The sequence below is a fragment of the Notechis scutatus genome, chromosome 3 (genome assembly GCF_049901735.1).
Source record: "Notechis scutatus isolate UNSWTSFEM ecotype Mainland chromosome 3, rNotScu1.2, whole genome shotgun sequence".
Taxonomy (NCBI): Eukaryota; Metazoa; Chordata; class Lepidosauria; order Squamata; family Elapidae; genus Notechis; species Notechis scutatus.
Window position 1 is genome coordinate 170,108,843 of NC_142011.1, and position 14,761 is coordinate 170,123,603.

Genomic DNA, 14,761 nt, shown 5'->3' on the forward strand with positions numbered 1-14,761 from the left:
ACTGGGGTTGGGCATGGCCAGCACATGATGGACCATGAGTTTGACACCCCTGCCTTAGCCACTTCACCAAACTGGAGATGATAGATAGATAGATAGATAGATAGATAGATAGATAGATAGATAGATAGATAGATAGATAGATAGATAGATAGACAGACAGACATAGACAGATAGATAGACAGACAGACAGACAGACAGATAGATGTTGGATGCATAATAGACAGACAGACAGAGACAAGCAGATTACACACACACATACATACATACATATATGCATACACAAATACCTATTGAATATATCATAATTTTCTGCCTTATTGAAATATCTTCTTATATGTTTAGCTGTTTACAGGTCACATAGATGCTGTGGATTTGGGAAAATTGCACAAAATTGTCCTTCTCATTGGAAGCACATTGTGTAAGTTGTTTTCACTACAAAAAAAATGATAAGATAATCTTTCAGTTTAACATTGAAGCTGTAATAATAAGTAGTATATAGTTTAAATAGTTTAAAAATAGGAAACAGCATTATGCTGAGTAAGATCATTGTTCCATCTAGAACAATATAATTCATAGTGACAGACAGCAATTGTTAACAGTTTCAAGCAGTTCCCCCAGTTTAATTTAGAAATGCCAGGAACTGAGTCTCAAACATTCTGGAAATGTAGACTCCACGTTCTGTTACTGAACTTAGAGGAAATGTATTTTTAATGACCTTTATTTGAAAATAAATCCTACAGACCTCTCCTTTTATCTGTAGTAAGTATGGCAGTTGCAGTAGGTATCATAATGATAGCTGCAGACACTATGGATATATTAAATAGAAAAGCTCTCAAGTTTTGTGATTTAAGTGCAGCTACTTCAGATTTAAGAAGGGATAGACTTGTAAAGCTATTATTTACAGATACTTCATACAATTTGATAGTAGTGTTGGCATGAAAAAATGTTTTAATTATCTATTGCTTTTAATGCAGCCTGCAAATTGGCAATTAAAGCCTTGCACTTAAAGGAAAATTTAAAACAAGAGCCTGTGTACATATTTGAAGTGAACGAGTGAGTATGAAAAATATGAATCACCAGGGGCAAATTTGGGGTATTAAGACTTTTTGGAAAAGTTTAACCAGCATGAGTAAAACAAACTATCCTTCTTCCAATAGCTATCTTATCCCTTGTTCTACTGCCCACTGTTGGCAGTTAGAGAAATGGTTCCATCCTTAACAGCTGTTACAATGATAGTTCTCAGCCAGGAGACCTTGTCAAAACTCACACCTGTGAGAGTGGGAAAGTCATGAACTTCATATTACCATTCAGAAAGAACATTCAGAGACATCATATTAACATTAATTATATTCTTCTTATATTATGGGTATTTTTTAAATGTGTGGCTTCAAGTCCTGGTGATTGCCCTGCAATTTTCTTGCCAGTATTTTCACAACTTTATCCCAGAACTGAAAGAGACTAACTGGCCCACAGTCATCTGCTGGCTTTGTGTCTAAATTAGTAGTAGAACTCATGATCTTTGAGTTTATAATCTAGTATTTCTCAACCTTAACAACCTGGATTTCATAACTCAGAACTTTCCAGTCAGTGTGTTGATTGAAGAATTCTTGGGGTTGCAGTCTGCACACCTTGAAGTTACCAGGGTTAAGAAAGGTGCATTAGACAAAACTGGATCTCAAGAAAAGGAATATTATAAAAAAAACATTTGTTTCTCCTTTATTAAATGTCATATCAAATTCTGTACATAGCTTGTCTTTTAAAAATTATTTCTAGAACATTCCATCTGGACATTGATAAACCTGAAATAAGGAAAGAAATCCCTCTCTCTTTGGTTACTAAGGAAGATAATGGATCAGAATATATTATTAAAGTGTATACTGGTGATAAAAGAGGGTCTGGAACTGATGCCAATGTTCATATCATTTTGTTTGGAGACATGGATACCTCTCCTTTAATTCAGCTCAAAAACTCTCTCGATCATCGAGATCCCTTTGAAAGAGGAAAGGTAAGTAACATTGCCCATGTGAACCTATCTTTTTTAAAAAATTGGTCATATCAAATATTACAAATTTGATATAATCTGGCACAATCAAATTTAGAACTATACAGATAGTGAAGGGAGAACCCTCCTTGGGATGAGGCTTGTCCAGCACATTGCCTTTAGAATTCCCATTCATTCTTTGCAAACTTGATGTGAAGATTAAAACAGAGAAGTGGGAGAGAGAAAAGAACTGGAGGAGTTTCATTTTAGGGAGCAATTCATCTTCCAGTTTCTTCAAATGGACAGCAGAAGGGGAAATAACTTTTTTTGATCAGTCTTAGGTACACAAAATGCTGAATTAAGTGAATAGACTATACTAAACCATAGTTTCCCTATTGTATTTAAAGCTGTTCTCAATTGAAGTTTATCTTGGTGCTAAGCATTCTGGGTTTTTGACATCAAACTGGACTTAATCACAGTACAACTTGGTATACTCCATAAATCTAGTTAACGAAGCAAATATGAATATGGCAACTTTTTCTTTGGTGGGATTAATTGCCATTGGCTGTTAAATGTATGCTTATTGTAAACAGAGTGTCCTATCATATAATAGGTATGAATAACATGTTCTATTCTGCTAGAGAAAAAGATTCCAGAAGCTACTTAACTTTCCTTTATCCCTCTGACCCTGAACAAATTCATTTTTGTCTTTAGAGAATTAACTTAACATGAAAGAACCAGTTTTGTAGAGGTCAAAATGTTGTTCCCTTGGGGAAAAAATCCAGCATTGACAAAAAATAACACTGGAAATGAAAAAACTTTTAAAAACCAAATTAGTAGGCTAGTTGAAAGATTTTATCATAGAGTCAAATAATTTCTCTTTATGTCTTCAAAGGAAAGTTTATCATTAAAAGGGTATGTAAATGTAAAACACAAGGTGTTTTTTTTCAAACTAGCTGGAAGTTCATTATTTTTAAAATTATTTTCTGACAATATTAAGAAGTACATGTCTTACAAATGTGTAATAAATGAAATAAAGAAATTGGGATGTGCTTCTTTTATGTTTTAAAAATGGAAAGAATTGCAGCATGGAATTTCAACCAAGATGATCATTAATCAAGATATGGTATTTCTCATACCACCTACAGTGTATAATCTATATCTACCGTGTTTCTCATATAATAAACCCGGGTCTTATTTTTTTGAGCCCTGAAAAAATGGCTAGGCTGTCTTTTCGGGGTGACTTAATCCCCCCTTGCATCTTCGGGCGGGTGGCAGCGGCTTGGATGTTGACCTCGGCGTTGGTGGGGCACTTCCGTATCAGGGTCAACGCAGGCAGCACCATATCCGGCTGTGCAACAAAAATACTTCCTAACGGCAAGCCCCCACCATTCCCCCATTTCGCATGTTTTAATATAGGCCTTAATTTGGGGGAGGGGCTTAATTTCATTTCATGCCTATAAAACATGCTGGGACTTCCTATTGGGGGAGGCCGTATTGTTGGAGAAACAGGGTATATCATCTACACACATGCACATATTTTAAGCAAGTTCCATAGCTGATCCAAATAATGGTACCCACTCTAGAACAATTTATTAATTAAATTTGCATGCTGCCCATTTAAGGTGATACTGAGTTTGGAGGAAGAAAGTGATGGTGAAACCTGTGATACCTCAGGATTTTGCTACATTTTAAAATCTTTTTGGAGTGGAATAATTAAGAAAGCTGAAGAGAGATCTGAATTTGAAGGGCAGAATGTGACAGAAGCTATTGAGCCCTCCTTAGTTTGCTTTAGAATCCAGGAAGTCACCTTTGGTTTAAGATGTTCCCAGGAGGTGCTATTTGTGGGTGCCTCTACATACTGTGGGCATCTACACACAGTGCAAATAGCATTTTCTTTTGCAAATCCAGATTGCTGCAGATCTCCTGTTGCTATTTATTCATCTGACTAATGAAGCTGAATATATCTGTTATTGTGACAAGAAGCAAATCTGTTTACAACTTTTTTTTTCAATATCTATGAGAATTAAATTCTTGAACCAGCCATTTTTATGCAGTTCCTTAGGTGCCAGCAAAATATTCTTATTTTTCTTTTATTTTTAAACTTGGTTTATGAAGGCAGAGTGCTAGATTATTTTTCCTGTTCAGGTTTTTAATTCAAGCCTTTTTTAGTCGTGCATAGTTATTTACTTGGAATTTTGAAATGTGTTTGAAAAAAATATCAGAATCCTCTTATAGTATCTTTTTGGATTGGGCCAAAGCTACAGCTCCTTTTTTGGCTGGTTTTCCTTCTTGTTCAGGACCATGTGGTAGAAAAAATTCAGAGAGAGATAAAAATTACTGATCTAGCTTCTTATCTTCAGTAATGATAAAAAAATATCCTATATCTCCTTCACCTTGGTTTAATTCAGACTAGTTCTTGATCAAGAGAGAAGCCAAGGGATTGGCAAATTTACAGATATTTGGAAAATCTCCAGGTTACTTACTTACTTATTTGTTTGATTTGTCAATTGCTTACAAGATAATAGGTATAAGTATAAACATGAGTAAGATTGCAGGAAATAGGAACAAGTAAATGGGGACAGTAGGACAGGAACGGTAGACATGATTGTGCACTTATGCACTTACTTGGCACTTCTGGTTTCAGTTGCTTGTTCTTGGCAGAGGGACATGGAGCTTCATATGCAATGACTGTGGCATGTATTTTGCTGCAAAGTATTCAGTTGAACTATATTTAGGGAAGAATTCACACTACGTAAAGATAGCATTTTCCACAGTCTGACCTATCATAATTGAAAAGCTAATTCTATTTTTCATTTTAAAGTCTGATACATTCAAAATTAAGACAAAGAATATTGGAAGGCTGCAGAAGATTGAAATCGGACATGATGGGAAAGGGTTTGGTAAGTGCATTTGGATTACTTGACCAAATTGTGTTTCATAGGTGCTAAAACATCTGTACATGTAGCCTTCACTAATAATGCTGTTTTGGGACTGGAGTCTTTGTTAAGCAACATGGGTATAAGTAAAAAAAAAAAATATGATGAGACACCACACTACATATATAAAATAAATCTACGTTATATTTTATCATTTATTGAATAAATCCACATTTGTTTCTGTTTAGTTTTAGAAAGCTTCATCTTTAATCCTTTCAAATAATGTCCCACAAGCTGATTTCTTATAGTTTTCTCTTTGTCTCCTCAGAAATTCCTTCACTATTTTAACATGTATTTTTTGAACATCCACGATAAAAAAGCTTTCCAAGCCATTCTTCTGATTGATTATTTGTATGTCTCCTTTAATTATTAAGACATCATCCAGTTTTGTTTGTAATTCCATTGTGGCATCTTTTTTCATATGTCTTATAGTCTGGCATTTTTAGATCTATTTGTAGATCACCCTTAGTCTATTTTGTCTAGTAAAATCTCCTCCTCTCTAGCCTCTGTAAAATCGGTTCTTATAGGTGCAAACAATCTTAAGACTAATTTTTGGACACATTGATCCAAAGTCACTTGATTGAGTGGTTATAAAAAATTGAAGGATAAAAATTGAAGGAAGGAAGGAAGGAAGGAAGGAAGGAAGGAAGGAAGGAAGGAAGGAAGGAAGGAATATTCTTGATTTCTTCAATAGTCAATATTGCTCTGTTGTTTTAATGGGTCTCTTCTCTTTTAGTTGTAATCTTTAGTTCTGACTGGTTTGCTCTAGTCAACTTCTTTTCCCACTGTACTGAAACTTGCCCTTCTTTGGATGTTCTTAACATCCAAAAAAACCAGTAACAAGCAATTTCCTAAAGCAATTAAGAGAGATAATATAGGAGCACTCGGTGTCTAATTGAAGGCATTGATTGTGGCTTAGCCAAGATGATTTTCCCTCTGGTTCCCACAGCAATAAAACCCACCAGAATGCTATTTAGAAGCTTCTGTATGGAGCAAACAATCCCAGGATTTGTATCCCAGCCCTCTCCTTGATCTGGAGAAGAGTTCTGAAGAGCCAATCCATTCACCAACTACTCTTTCTACTGCAGCCATCTGTAGTGGACCCATCTACAGTTTGCCATTGTTTCTGCCATAGAAAAATGAGGCTGTGTTTATAACTAAAAGATAGTATGGGAAGATATTTGTTTTATTTTTCACAAAAAAATGATAGGTTGGGATGCAAAATTACAGGTAATTTATGTTATTATTTCTGATAGCTCTTAATGGACTTTTGTTGATTTGGACTGAATGATGAGATTTTGCAATTTGTTTATTGATAAGATATGAAATATAGGAAGATTTTTTATTAAAAGGCTAAAGAAAAGATTAAGTTACAGAAGTTGATTATACTTGTCTGGAGGGAGGATGAGTCATTCCTTTATAGAACTTTATTCTTTCATTATTTTATTGTTTTATTTTCCTCTGCACTTTTTATTCTTCTTTACCTTTTATATTATTTATTTATTTGTAAAATGTATTAGCTTTCCATCTTACCACAAGGTAAAACTGGGTTTATCCTTGGTTTGCATTATTTTATCTTTGTATTTGAAATCCTTAATAAAAAAAATAGTATTTTAACAAAATGTGACCTTTGCATTTAGCAATGGCAGTTCCAGCAGTCCCAATTACTGTCATTAAGTGAGGATAGTGCAGGTTGTTAAACAAGCAACCCACATAACTGTGAATTATGTTTCCTGCTAGCTGACTTCCTGCTGCCTCTTGTCATTCAGCTGAATTTATCTCACAGGATAATTCTACTTAATGATATTGTAGAGAGTCAAAAAGCTTGCCTACTTCACCTCTCATATTTTTGTCACTGGGTGGGTAGCACGTAAAAAATATTTAATCTTTTGTCACTGTTTAGTTGACTTGATTGACATTAGGAAACTGAGCCTAGACAGCCTTGTTGATAGAGTTTAGCATGTAGTAGCCAACCCTTACTCAATTAAGCCAGCTGATCCTATTTCTGAAATGATTTGCATAATTTTATGTCTTCATGAATATACCTGCAGCCTTTATTCAGGCATTTGAAAATGGTCTCATTTAGGCCAGTCTGATCTTTATTCTCTCTCTTCTTTTTTTACAGCAAGTGGCTGGTTTCTTGAAAAGGTAGAAATTACAGATATGTCTACAAATGAACTCGACAGTTTTAGCTGTAACAGGTATGTTTTGCTTTGTTTAAATTTTTATTGCTACAACATTCAACAAAAATGTTTAGTAATATGGCTGGTGGCACAGTGGTTAGAATGCAGTGTTGCAAGCTAAATCCACCCGTGGCCTGGAGTTTGATCCTGACCAGCTCAAGGTTGACTCAGCCTTCCATCCTTCTGAGGTCAGTACACTGAGGACCCAGATTGTTGGGGGCAATATCCTGAGTCTGTAAACAACTCAGGGCGTGCTCTAAAAGCACTGTGGGACATTATATATGTCTAAGTGCCACTGCTACTGCTAATATTATACACCAGGAAATATTTTTCCCTTTCCAAGAATAAAAATCACAGGAGAAATTGAGAATGAGTAGGTCTGAACTTCAGGCTATGAACAGAGAGATTAGTAAATGGTCAACAGCATGTTCATTCAATTCAAATAAAATCCACAAAACCCCCATGGATTTTCATGTCTATAGGAACTTCCCCAAACTGTACCTTCTAGATATGTTGGATTACAACTCCCATAGTTTCCAGTTGGCATGATCAATGGAATTAGGATGGGAAAGTCTGATCAAATGTACCTTATCTTTCAATAAAATATGTATATTTTCTTTATCAGATGGCTGGCTGCAGATGAAAATGATGGGCACACAGTAGTACAGCTTTACATATAGTTTTCTGAAACCTATTTGAATGTGATTCCCCTTCACTTCAAGCTGATTCAGTTTATTTGTATTTCCCAATTATGAAAGAACTATAATTATCATGAAGCAATATCAAAAGAATTTATCACATTGAGAATGACTCTAAGCATTCTAAACACCTTTATTCAATTATAGAATAAAAGAAATCATTGTTCTGTATGTCTTTGTATCATTGATACTTTCACAATATTTAAAATTGGCAGGTTTTTTTTTTACATAGGAAAAAGGAAAGGCAATTTATGTCAGTCATGAGTAAGCACATAATGAAATCTTTTATTAGAAGTTTATTTTTATATAAATGAAAGTAGTTTCTTGGTAATATATACAAGTAGCTTATTCTAGTAGGCAAAATGTCTTCAAAATGATAATGGAGAATTCTGTGGCAAGATATTATAGGTATTATAGATATAGGTATTATAGATATTATTGTGAAATATTTGACTTATAAAGAATATTTTTGGAACCAAATCCCAAGAAGACTCACTGAACTGTGTGTTCTCATCCTCTTTCCAATGGTGACAGTACTTAAATTGTGTCACGGGGAAGAAGGAGGGGTAAATATGTATTTCTTATGCTATAAGTAATCTTATTAATTGTGAAAATGGCATATCACTTTTTGAGGAAATGGTCAATTTATAATGATAGTTAGAAGGAACTAAGAAGCCTTTATACAATCAATGTGATCCCTAGAGTGCAGAAATGAGTTTAGTCAGTATCTATAGTCATTATACAGAATTACTTTACCCTTTTCTTCTAGAGTGTCTTTCATTAATAGTTCGCAATATGAACTTACCCTGGTGCCATTTCTAGTATATCAAGTTAAATAATACTATCTTACTTCATTTACATCAATAATACTGAGTAGCATCTTTCAGCAATTTATTTTGTCCTTTTGTCCTATTTTGTGCTATTTAAAATGAGGCCCCAGGAATATATAACATATTGTTCAAACAGTATTTGCAAAACCCACAGGGGAAATTCCAACAGGAGTTCCATTCTGCTGACCTAAAGCAAAAGATTGCCAGAAATTGAGAAGCTGAGATCAGTTTCAATAGAAGACAGGTCAGTTTAGATACAAGCTTTATATTCATTATTTTCTTAATTTCCATTTCAAGCTTGGTATTGGTAAATATATACCATATATTGAGATCTTTCTGAGGAATAGGACAGTAATCTCAATTTTATCCAAGTGTTTTTTGATAATTATATCAATAAAACTACCGTGAGAGTAATTTCTCATGAAATGGCTCATGATATGAAAACTGCAATCTACCACTTAAATTGGTCTTCATAAAATGGCCATAATTGCAAACTAGAACAGCTATGTAATCACACAGGTGATTTAGTTCAAAATCATTCAACATCCTTGGTTATATATTTCTGAACCATGATTCAGATTTTCCAAAATTACAGTATTCAGACTGAATTTTAGTTTATTAATTTATTAATCTAATTAATAAACTTTGGCTACAAGTACTACAGATTATGTGAGATCATTAATTTCCTTTTGTGAGTGAATTATATATTGTTGGGACAACTTTAAATGCACTAAAAATGTGCCTATTTGCTGTGGGACTCATGTAGCAAATGAAAACTCATACCTCCTAACAAAGAGTACAGATCAGTCATTCTACAACTAATAATCTATGAAAAAGTTAATCCAATATTTACTTAGAAAATTGGACAGACTTATTGAAGTATCAATATGATCAGCAAGCAGTACATTGTTTTGGTCAGGAATGGTTTTCTCTACATCACCAGGTTACATGCTGACCAGAGGTGGTATTCCGCAGGTTCTAACCAGTTCTGGAGAACCGGTAGCAGACATTTTGAGTAGTTCAGAGAACTGGCAAATACCACTTCTGACTGGAGATTTTACAGTATCACTCCCCTGCCACGCCCACCGAGCCATGCCCACAGAACCAGTAGTAAAAAAAAAATTGAATCCCACCACAGATGCTGACTCATGTGATTTTGTTATACTGCATGTAAGAAAGCAGTCTAGCTAAGGTCTACATCTAAATCTTGAATACACAATATGTCTATCCAAAGTTGAATCACAACTTTCAGCATTGTAATTATGGCTTAGCTACATCTGAAACAGCACACTTTTGTTCCTATGAAACTCTGATATTGGACAATATTGAAAGACAACATGAAAAAAAAAACCCACCTGAACCACAAGATGTGCAGCAAATAAGTTTGACAAACAAACAAACAAATTATATTTATTCCAATAGTTTCCATGGCATTTTATGCAAACTTGTAAAAACAAAAGCCATTGTCTCAACTTCATTTTGGAATTTTTTTTCAAATGTTGATCACTTTCACTTGACAGATGTTTGGAATCTTTTTGATATTTTGGAGTCTTTTTTATATTAGACATTACATATATGCCTTGAATTATGAAATCCTTGTATTTATCTTCAACATTCAATTAATTTATAAAATAAAGATAACTTTCATGAAATAAAGTAGTATATGCATATTTATGTATAAATGTCTGTCAATAAGATTATTTCAACAAGATTGGAATGAATTTTTGTTTGTTATACTAATGCATAAAAATTGATACATGTTATTACATGACATTTGTGGAGGCTTCATTGTGAAAAAATTAAAGCTAAAATCTGACCTACTCTTAATTGGAAATAAATTGCTTTGATATTCTTAAAAGTTCTAAATTAATTTGTTTAAGACAGCAATTAAACATGAAAATCTTGTCAGTAATCAATCATGTCAAATATATATTTTGGATATCTAAGATATGCGAAAGAAGTAAATGTTATAATAGAATACTCTAAAATCTAGCTTTGAACCAGTTTCTATAGAGACAGATTTTTTAAAATGTTTACATCTATCCATAAATAACTCAGACAATGGTGTACAGAAATGGTACTCAGCTGGGAGAAGTGTGAAAACTTCAATTTTCATTAATATTTTTCCTTTAAGAAACAGTTAACCTGTTCACTATGGAACAAAGGCATTTTTACTTACACTCTAGTGGATCCTCATTCAGGAAGTGGTTGGACTAAATGATCTTTAATATAACTTTCAGTTCTTGATTCTGTGATCACATACAAAAACTTGGAAGGATTTATATAATTATCAATATTCTAACCTTTAGATAATAATCGTAGAATAAAGACTATGGGCTCATATCTTTGGGCACATTTTGCTGCATTTTTAACTAATGATTTTGTTTTATAGAATACAACTACAATATACAAAAGTACTATTCCAGAATATTGTATTATTTGTTTTAAAATTCTTCTTGTGCCAGATCCTTCCTTAAAATATTATAATATCTTCAAAGATTTTCTAAAGTGCAGAATGTTTTATTTTGAATAGACATGTGAGATTATATTCTAATGTCATTGTCACATTATTTGCTTATGACACTTGTCCTTTTTCTCTTTCCTTTTCTCCTTTCCTCTGTTCTCTGCTCACTGTCAAACATAGATTAAATATTTTTCTCAAAGTCTCTCATGGACTTTGAACAGTTTCTAAGCATTCTAATTATGTTTGCATTATGGTAAATAAGAATATTTTGTACACAATTGTATCTTTTAATGAGCTTAATTGAGAAATTTAGTAACCATACAATAAGTGGAATGTATTTGCAATTCCTCATTTAATAAAAGGATTTTGTTTCATTCTCAGTAATCATTATGTGAAACTTTAAAACCATGGAGTCATTATTTTGTGTGAATAGAAATGATTCCATGGAGACAGTAACTTTGAATATTATTGTATAATATTTTATAATTCTAATTGCTATGTTTTTTTATTTTAAAACAAGTTTTGGTCTTTTTTCAATGTAAAGGACATAAATATAGCAAATTCAATACAAAACATGCTAATTCTTTATAAGAATCATTGACTGTAGAAATACCAATGTTATTGAAGTGGGAAGAAAATGTATTACTGACATTTCTTTCTTTCTACATTTTTTTACTGAATTAAGGAAATTCAGTAGGTCCTCTCTTAAATTTTTTATTATTACTTTACAAAATTAATGTTTCTATTTCTTAACTTAAAAACATGATTTATAAACTAAACAGAGCAACAGCACCTATGTTATGGCTTGAGAATGAGAAACGTCTATGGAGATTCTCAGTCATCCAGGTCATGGTTATCTCAAAGGTGCTGTTTCTAGAGGCAACCGGATTTTCTGTTTGCTGTTTTTTTAAAGACATTTCGCCTCTCATCCAAGAAGCCTCTTCAGCTGTCATTGGAGTACTGCTTTTTGTAGGATGTTTTCTGGCCTGTATCCCTTCACTGTTGAGCACAGGCACAGGCTGTTGGAGATGAATCTGTGCTGTCTGCATCTCAAACTGAAGCGCAAATGTTTCCTGTAGTCTGCAATTTTTCTGGAAATCTGTTATGTCCCACCTTCTAAAATAAACAGTTAAGGCTGAAAGCAGCAGTCCTTGTAAAGAAAGGCAGCAAACAGGAAAATGTTATGTCCCACCTTTTAAAGTAAACAGATAAGGCTGAAAGCAACAGTCCTTGTAAAGAAAGGCAGCAAACAGGAATTTTCACAGATAGCTCCAATAAGTAAAAGTTCCAACGAACTAAATCCAAGACTCAACAAGATTCTTCAGATCAAAATCCTTCACAAAATAATTCCAATAAGTAGAAGTTCCAACGAATTAAATCCAAATCCCAACAAGATATTTCAGATCAAAATCCTCCAAACTGTGCTCTTCAGTTCTCCTTGCAAATAGACACTTTGTTCCGGACAAAGTGCAAAGTCATATCTCTCCCTTTATAGAGTAACTAATTAGTCTAATTGCTGGTCTGCTCTCCTACTGTATCCTCGTTGGTTCCTCCTTGTCAGGAGACGTCTTGTCCTGACATCTACCCAGCAATCATCCAAATTATCATCTTCTTCACCTGAAGATATCATTGGTTCCTCATTATCACCCGTTCCCGGCTGACCACCTAATTGAAGGGTGGAGGAGTTTGAAGGTTCAAGCCGATCTTGCAAATCAAATGCATTCATCTCCTCCTCATCGTTAGAACTTGCTGATTCATATAAGTCCTCCTCGCTGGAGCTGTCATTCAAAAAACCTGTAGCAGATGCCGGAATCACAACAGAAATCCATTCATACTCCCACATCATTCAAAGGGTCTTTGTCACAAAGTGCATAGCTAAATATCTATGGAGATTCTCAGTCATCAGGTTATGGTTGCCCCTGAAGTACTTTTTCAAGAAACAACTGGACTCTGTTTTTTCTTTGAAGATGTTTCCAGAGCTGAAGAAGCTTCTTGGATAAGAAGCAAAACGTCCTCAAAGAAAAAACAGAAAGTCCAGTTGCCTCTTGAAAAAGCACCTTTTAGAATGAGAAGTGTGATTGTAATCATTCTAATATAGTAAAACTATTCATAGTAGTTTATTATTCTTTATCACTTGTGGAAGACAGTTTGTAGAAATTCGGTCAGTCATAAATTGCACTACAACATATATTTGATATTCAAAATCATTCAAGTTATTTGGTATCAGAAGTCTACCAACCCCCCCAAAAATTCAATTTCCCTTATATTTAAAAGAACAAGCCATCCCACAAAATCATTAAGAAACTTTTCCTTTTTTTCCTTTTTGTGAGAGCTAAAATCAGAGGTCTTACACAGCATCCTCAGTGTTTAGTGTTGAGATTTACCATGTTGTGGCAAGATCAAATTATTAGATGGAAAGAAGAGTTTAAAGGAAATAAACTCCTAAATTATAGTATGTATGTTCATTATGTGTGCATACTTATACATACACAAAAGAAGTATTGAAAGAGATAAATCAGCCTGCTAATGGTTATGCTAATATGGCTTCTTAAGTAAAATGTGCTTTAAAATGACAATCTACTTTAAAAATGTCCTTTGTAAGCATCACTAGAGATGGTGCCCACAATCCCCAAATGACAAAAGAGAGGAATTATTAGATGTTTATGAGGGTCTTTATGTCAAGAAGTTGGAGATGAAAATCATTTTTAGAATTTATGTTTTTCCAAAGTGTCTTTCAAGAATGTCTTGTAAGATCAATTGTGAGAGTAACTTCGCATATTGGTAAGTCCAGTAGCAAATATCAAAACGTGGGCAGACATCTCTACTGTCAGAAACATGACAGGCATTCAGCATCTCTTCACTTTAAAACACACACACATACACACACATACATGACACAACAGTTTTGTCTCCAAAAATTGTTTATACATTACCTCATTCAATAATGATTGACTGAAATTTTTGTAATCTCCTTTCTGTGAAATATTGCTAATGGGAGCTCTAAGAAATTGTCCAAATTGCTAGGAAGAAAGCCTGGCAATTGAAGCAGAGCTTATTATCCTTTTATTACAGTCTAATATTTATTTTGACTTTTATTCTGCATTTATTATAAGTTACTCCAGGCAGTGAATATACTTAGCGCTCCTTCTTCTTCCTATTTTCTTACTACAACAACAACAATACTATAAAGTGATTTAGAGTGAGAGTGAGTGACTGGCCCAAAATCACCCAGCTGGCTTTTATGTTCAGGGCAGGACTAGAACTCAGTCTTCTAGTTTCTAGGTCAGCACCTTAACATCTCCACCAAACTGGCTCTTGATTAAGTAGAAAAAATATCATTGTTTTTATTGTTGTATGAGAAAGGCAGGACCTTAGAACAAGACTGGGTCCACGGCAAAATACTGTTGATGTAACATACCCTCCAAATTTTTGAAAAAGGCTGGAGACCCATCTTAAGCAACTTTCGGAAAAGAGATTAAACATATATCCTATTGCACAATTATCAGTCAGTTTCATAACATTCAATTAAGACCATCATAACCTTGTGCTTAACATGTTTATTGCTTCATACAGTTTCTGCATAGTTGTGATAAAATATTCAAGGATTAACTACCCCATTCTGAAAACTTTTGAAGTGTTTTGGAAGACTAAACTTTGCATTTAAAA

The 14,761-nt window shown here is 33.8% G+C and overlaps 1 protein-coding gene across 2 annotated transcripts in view; it reads left to right on the forward strand.

Moving 5' to 3' along the window:
• The window catches only part of RP1 (RP1 axonemal microtubule associated), a 213,712-nt gene extending 203,637 nt beyond the window's left edge, over positions 1–10,075 (forward strand). For both annotated transcript variants that reach the window (XM_087961737.1, XM_087961736.1), the window contains exons 54-59: positions 343–418; positions 975–1,053; positions 1,774–2,005; positions 4,806–4,884; positions 7,046–7,121; positions 7,729–10,075. In XM_087961737.1, the coding sequence (XP_087817863.1) occupies positions 343–418; positions 975–1,053; positions 1,774–2,005; positions 4,806–4,884; positions 7,046–7,121; positions 7,729–7,783 (597 nt within the window). In that variant the 3' untranslated portion in view covers positions 7,784–10,075. The remainder of the gene's footprint in view (positions 1–342; positions 419–974; positions 1,054–1,773; positions 2,006–4,805; positions 4,885–7,045; positions 7,122–7,728) is intronic.
• The last annotated feature ends 4,686 nt before the right edge of the window (positions 10,076–14,761 follow it).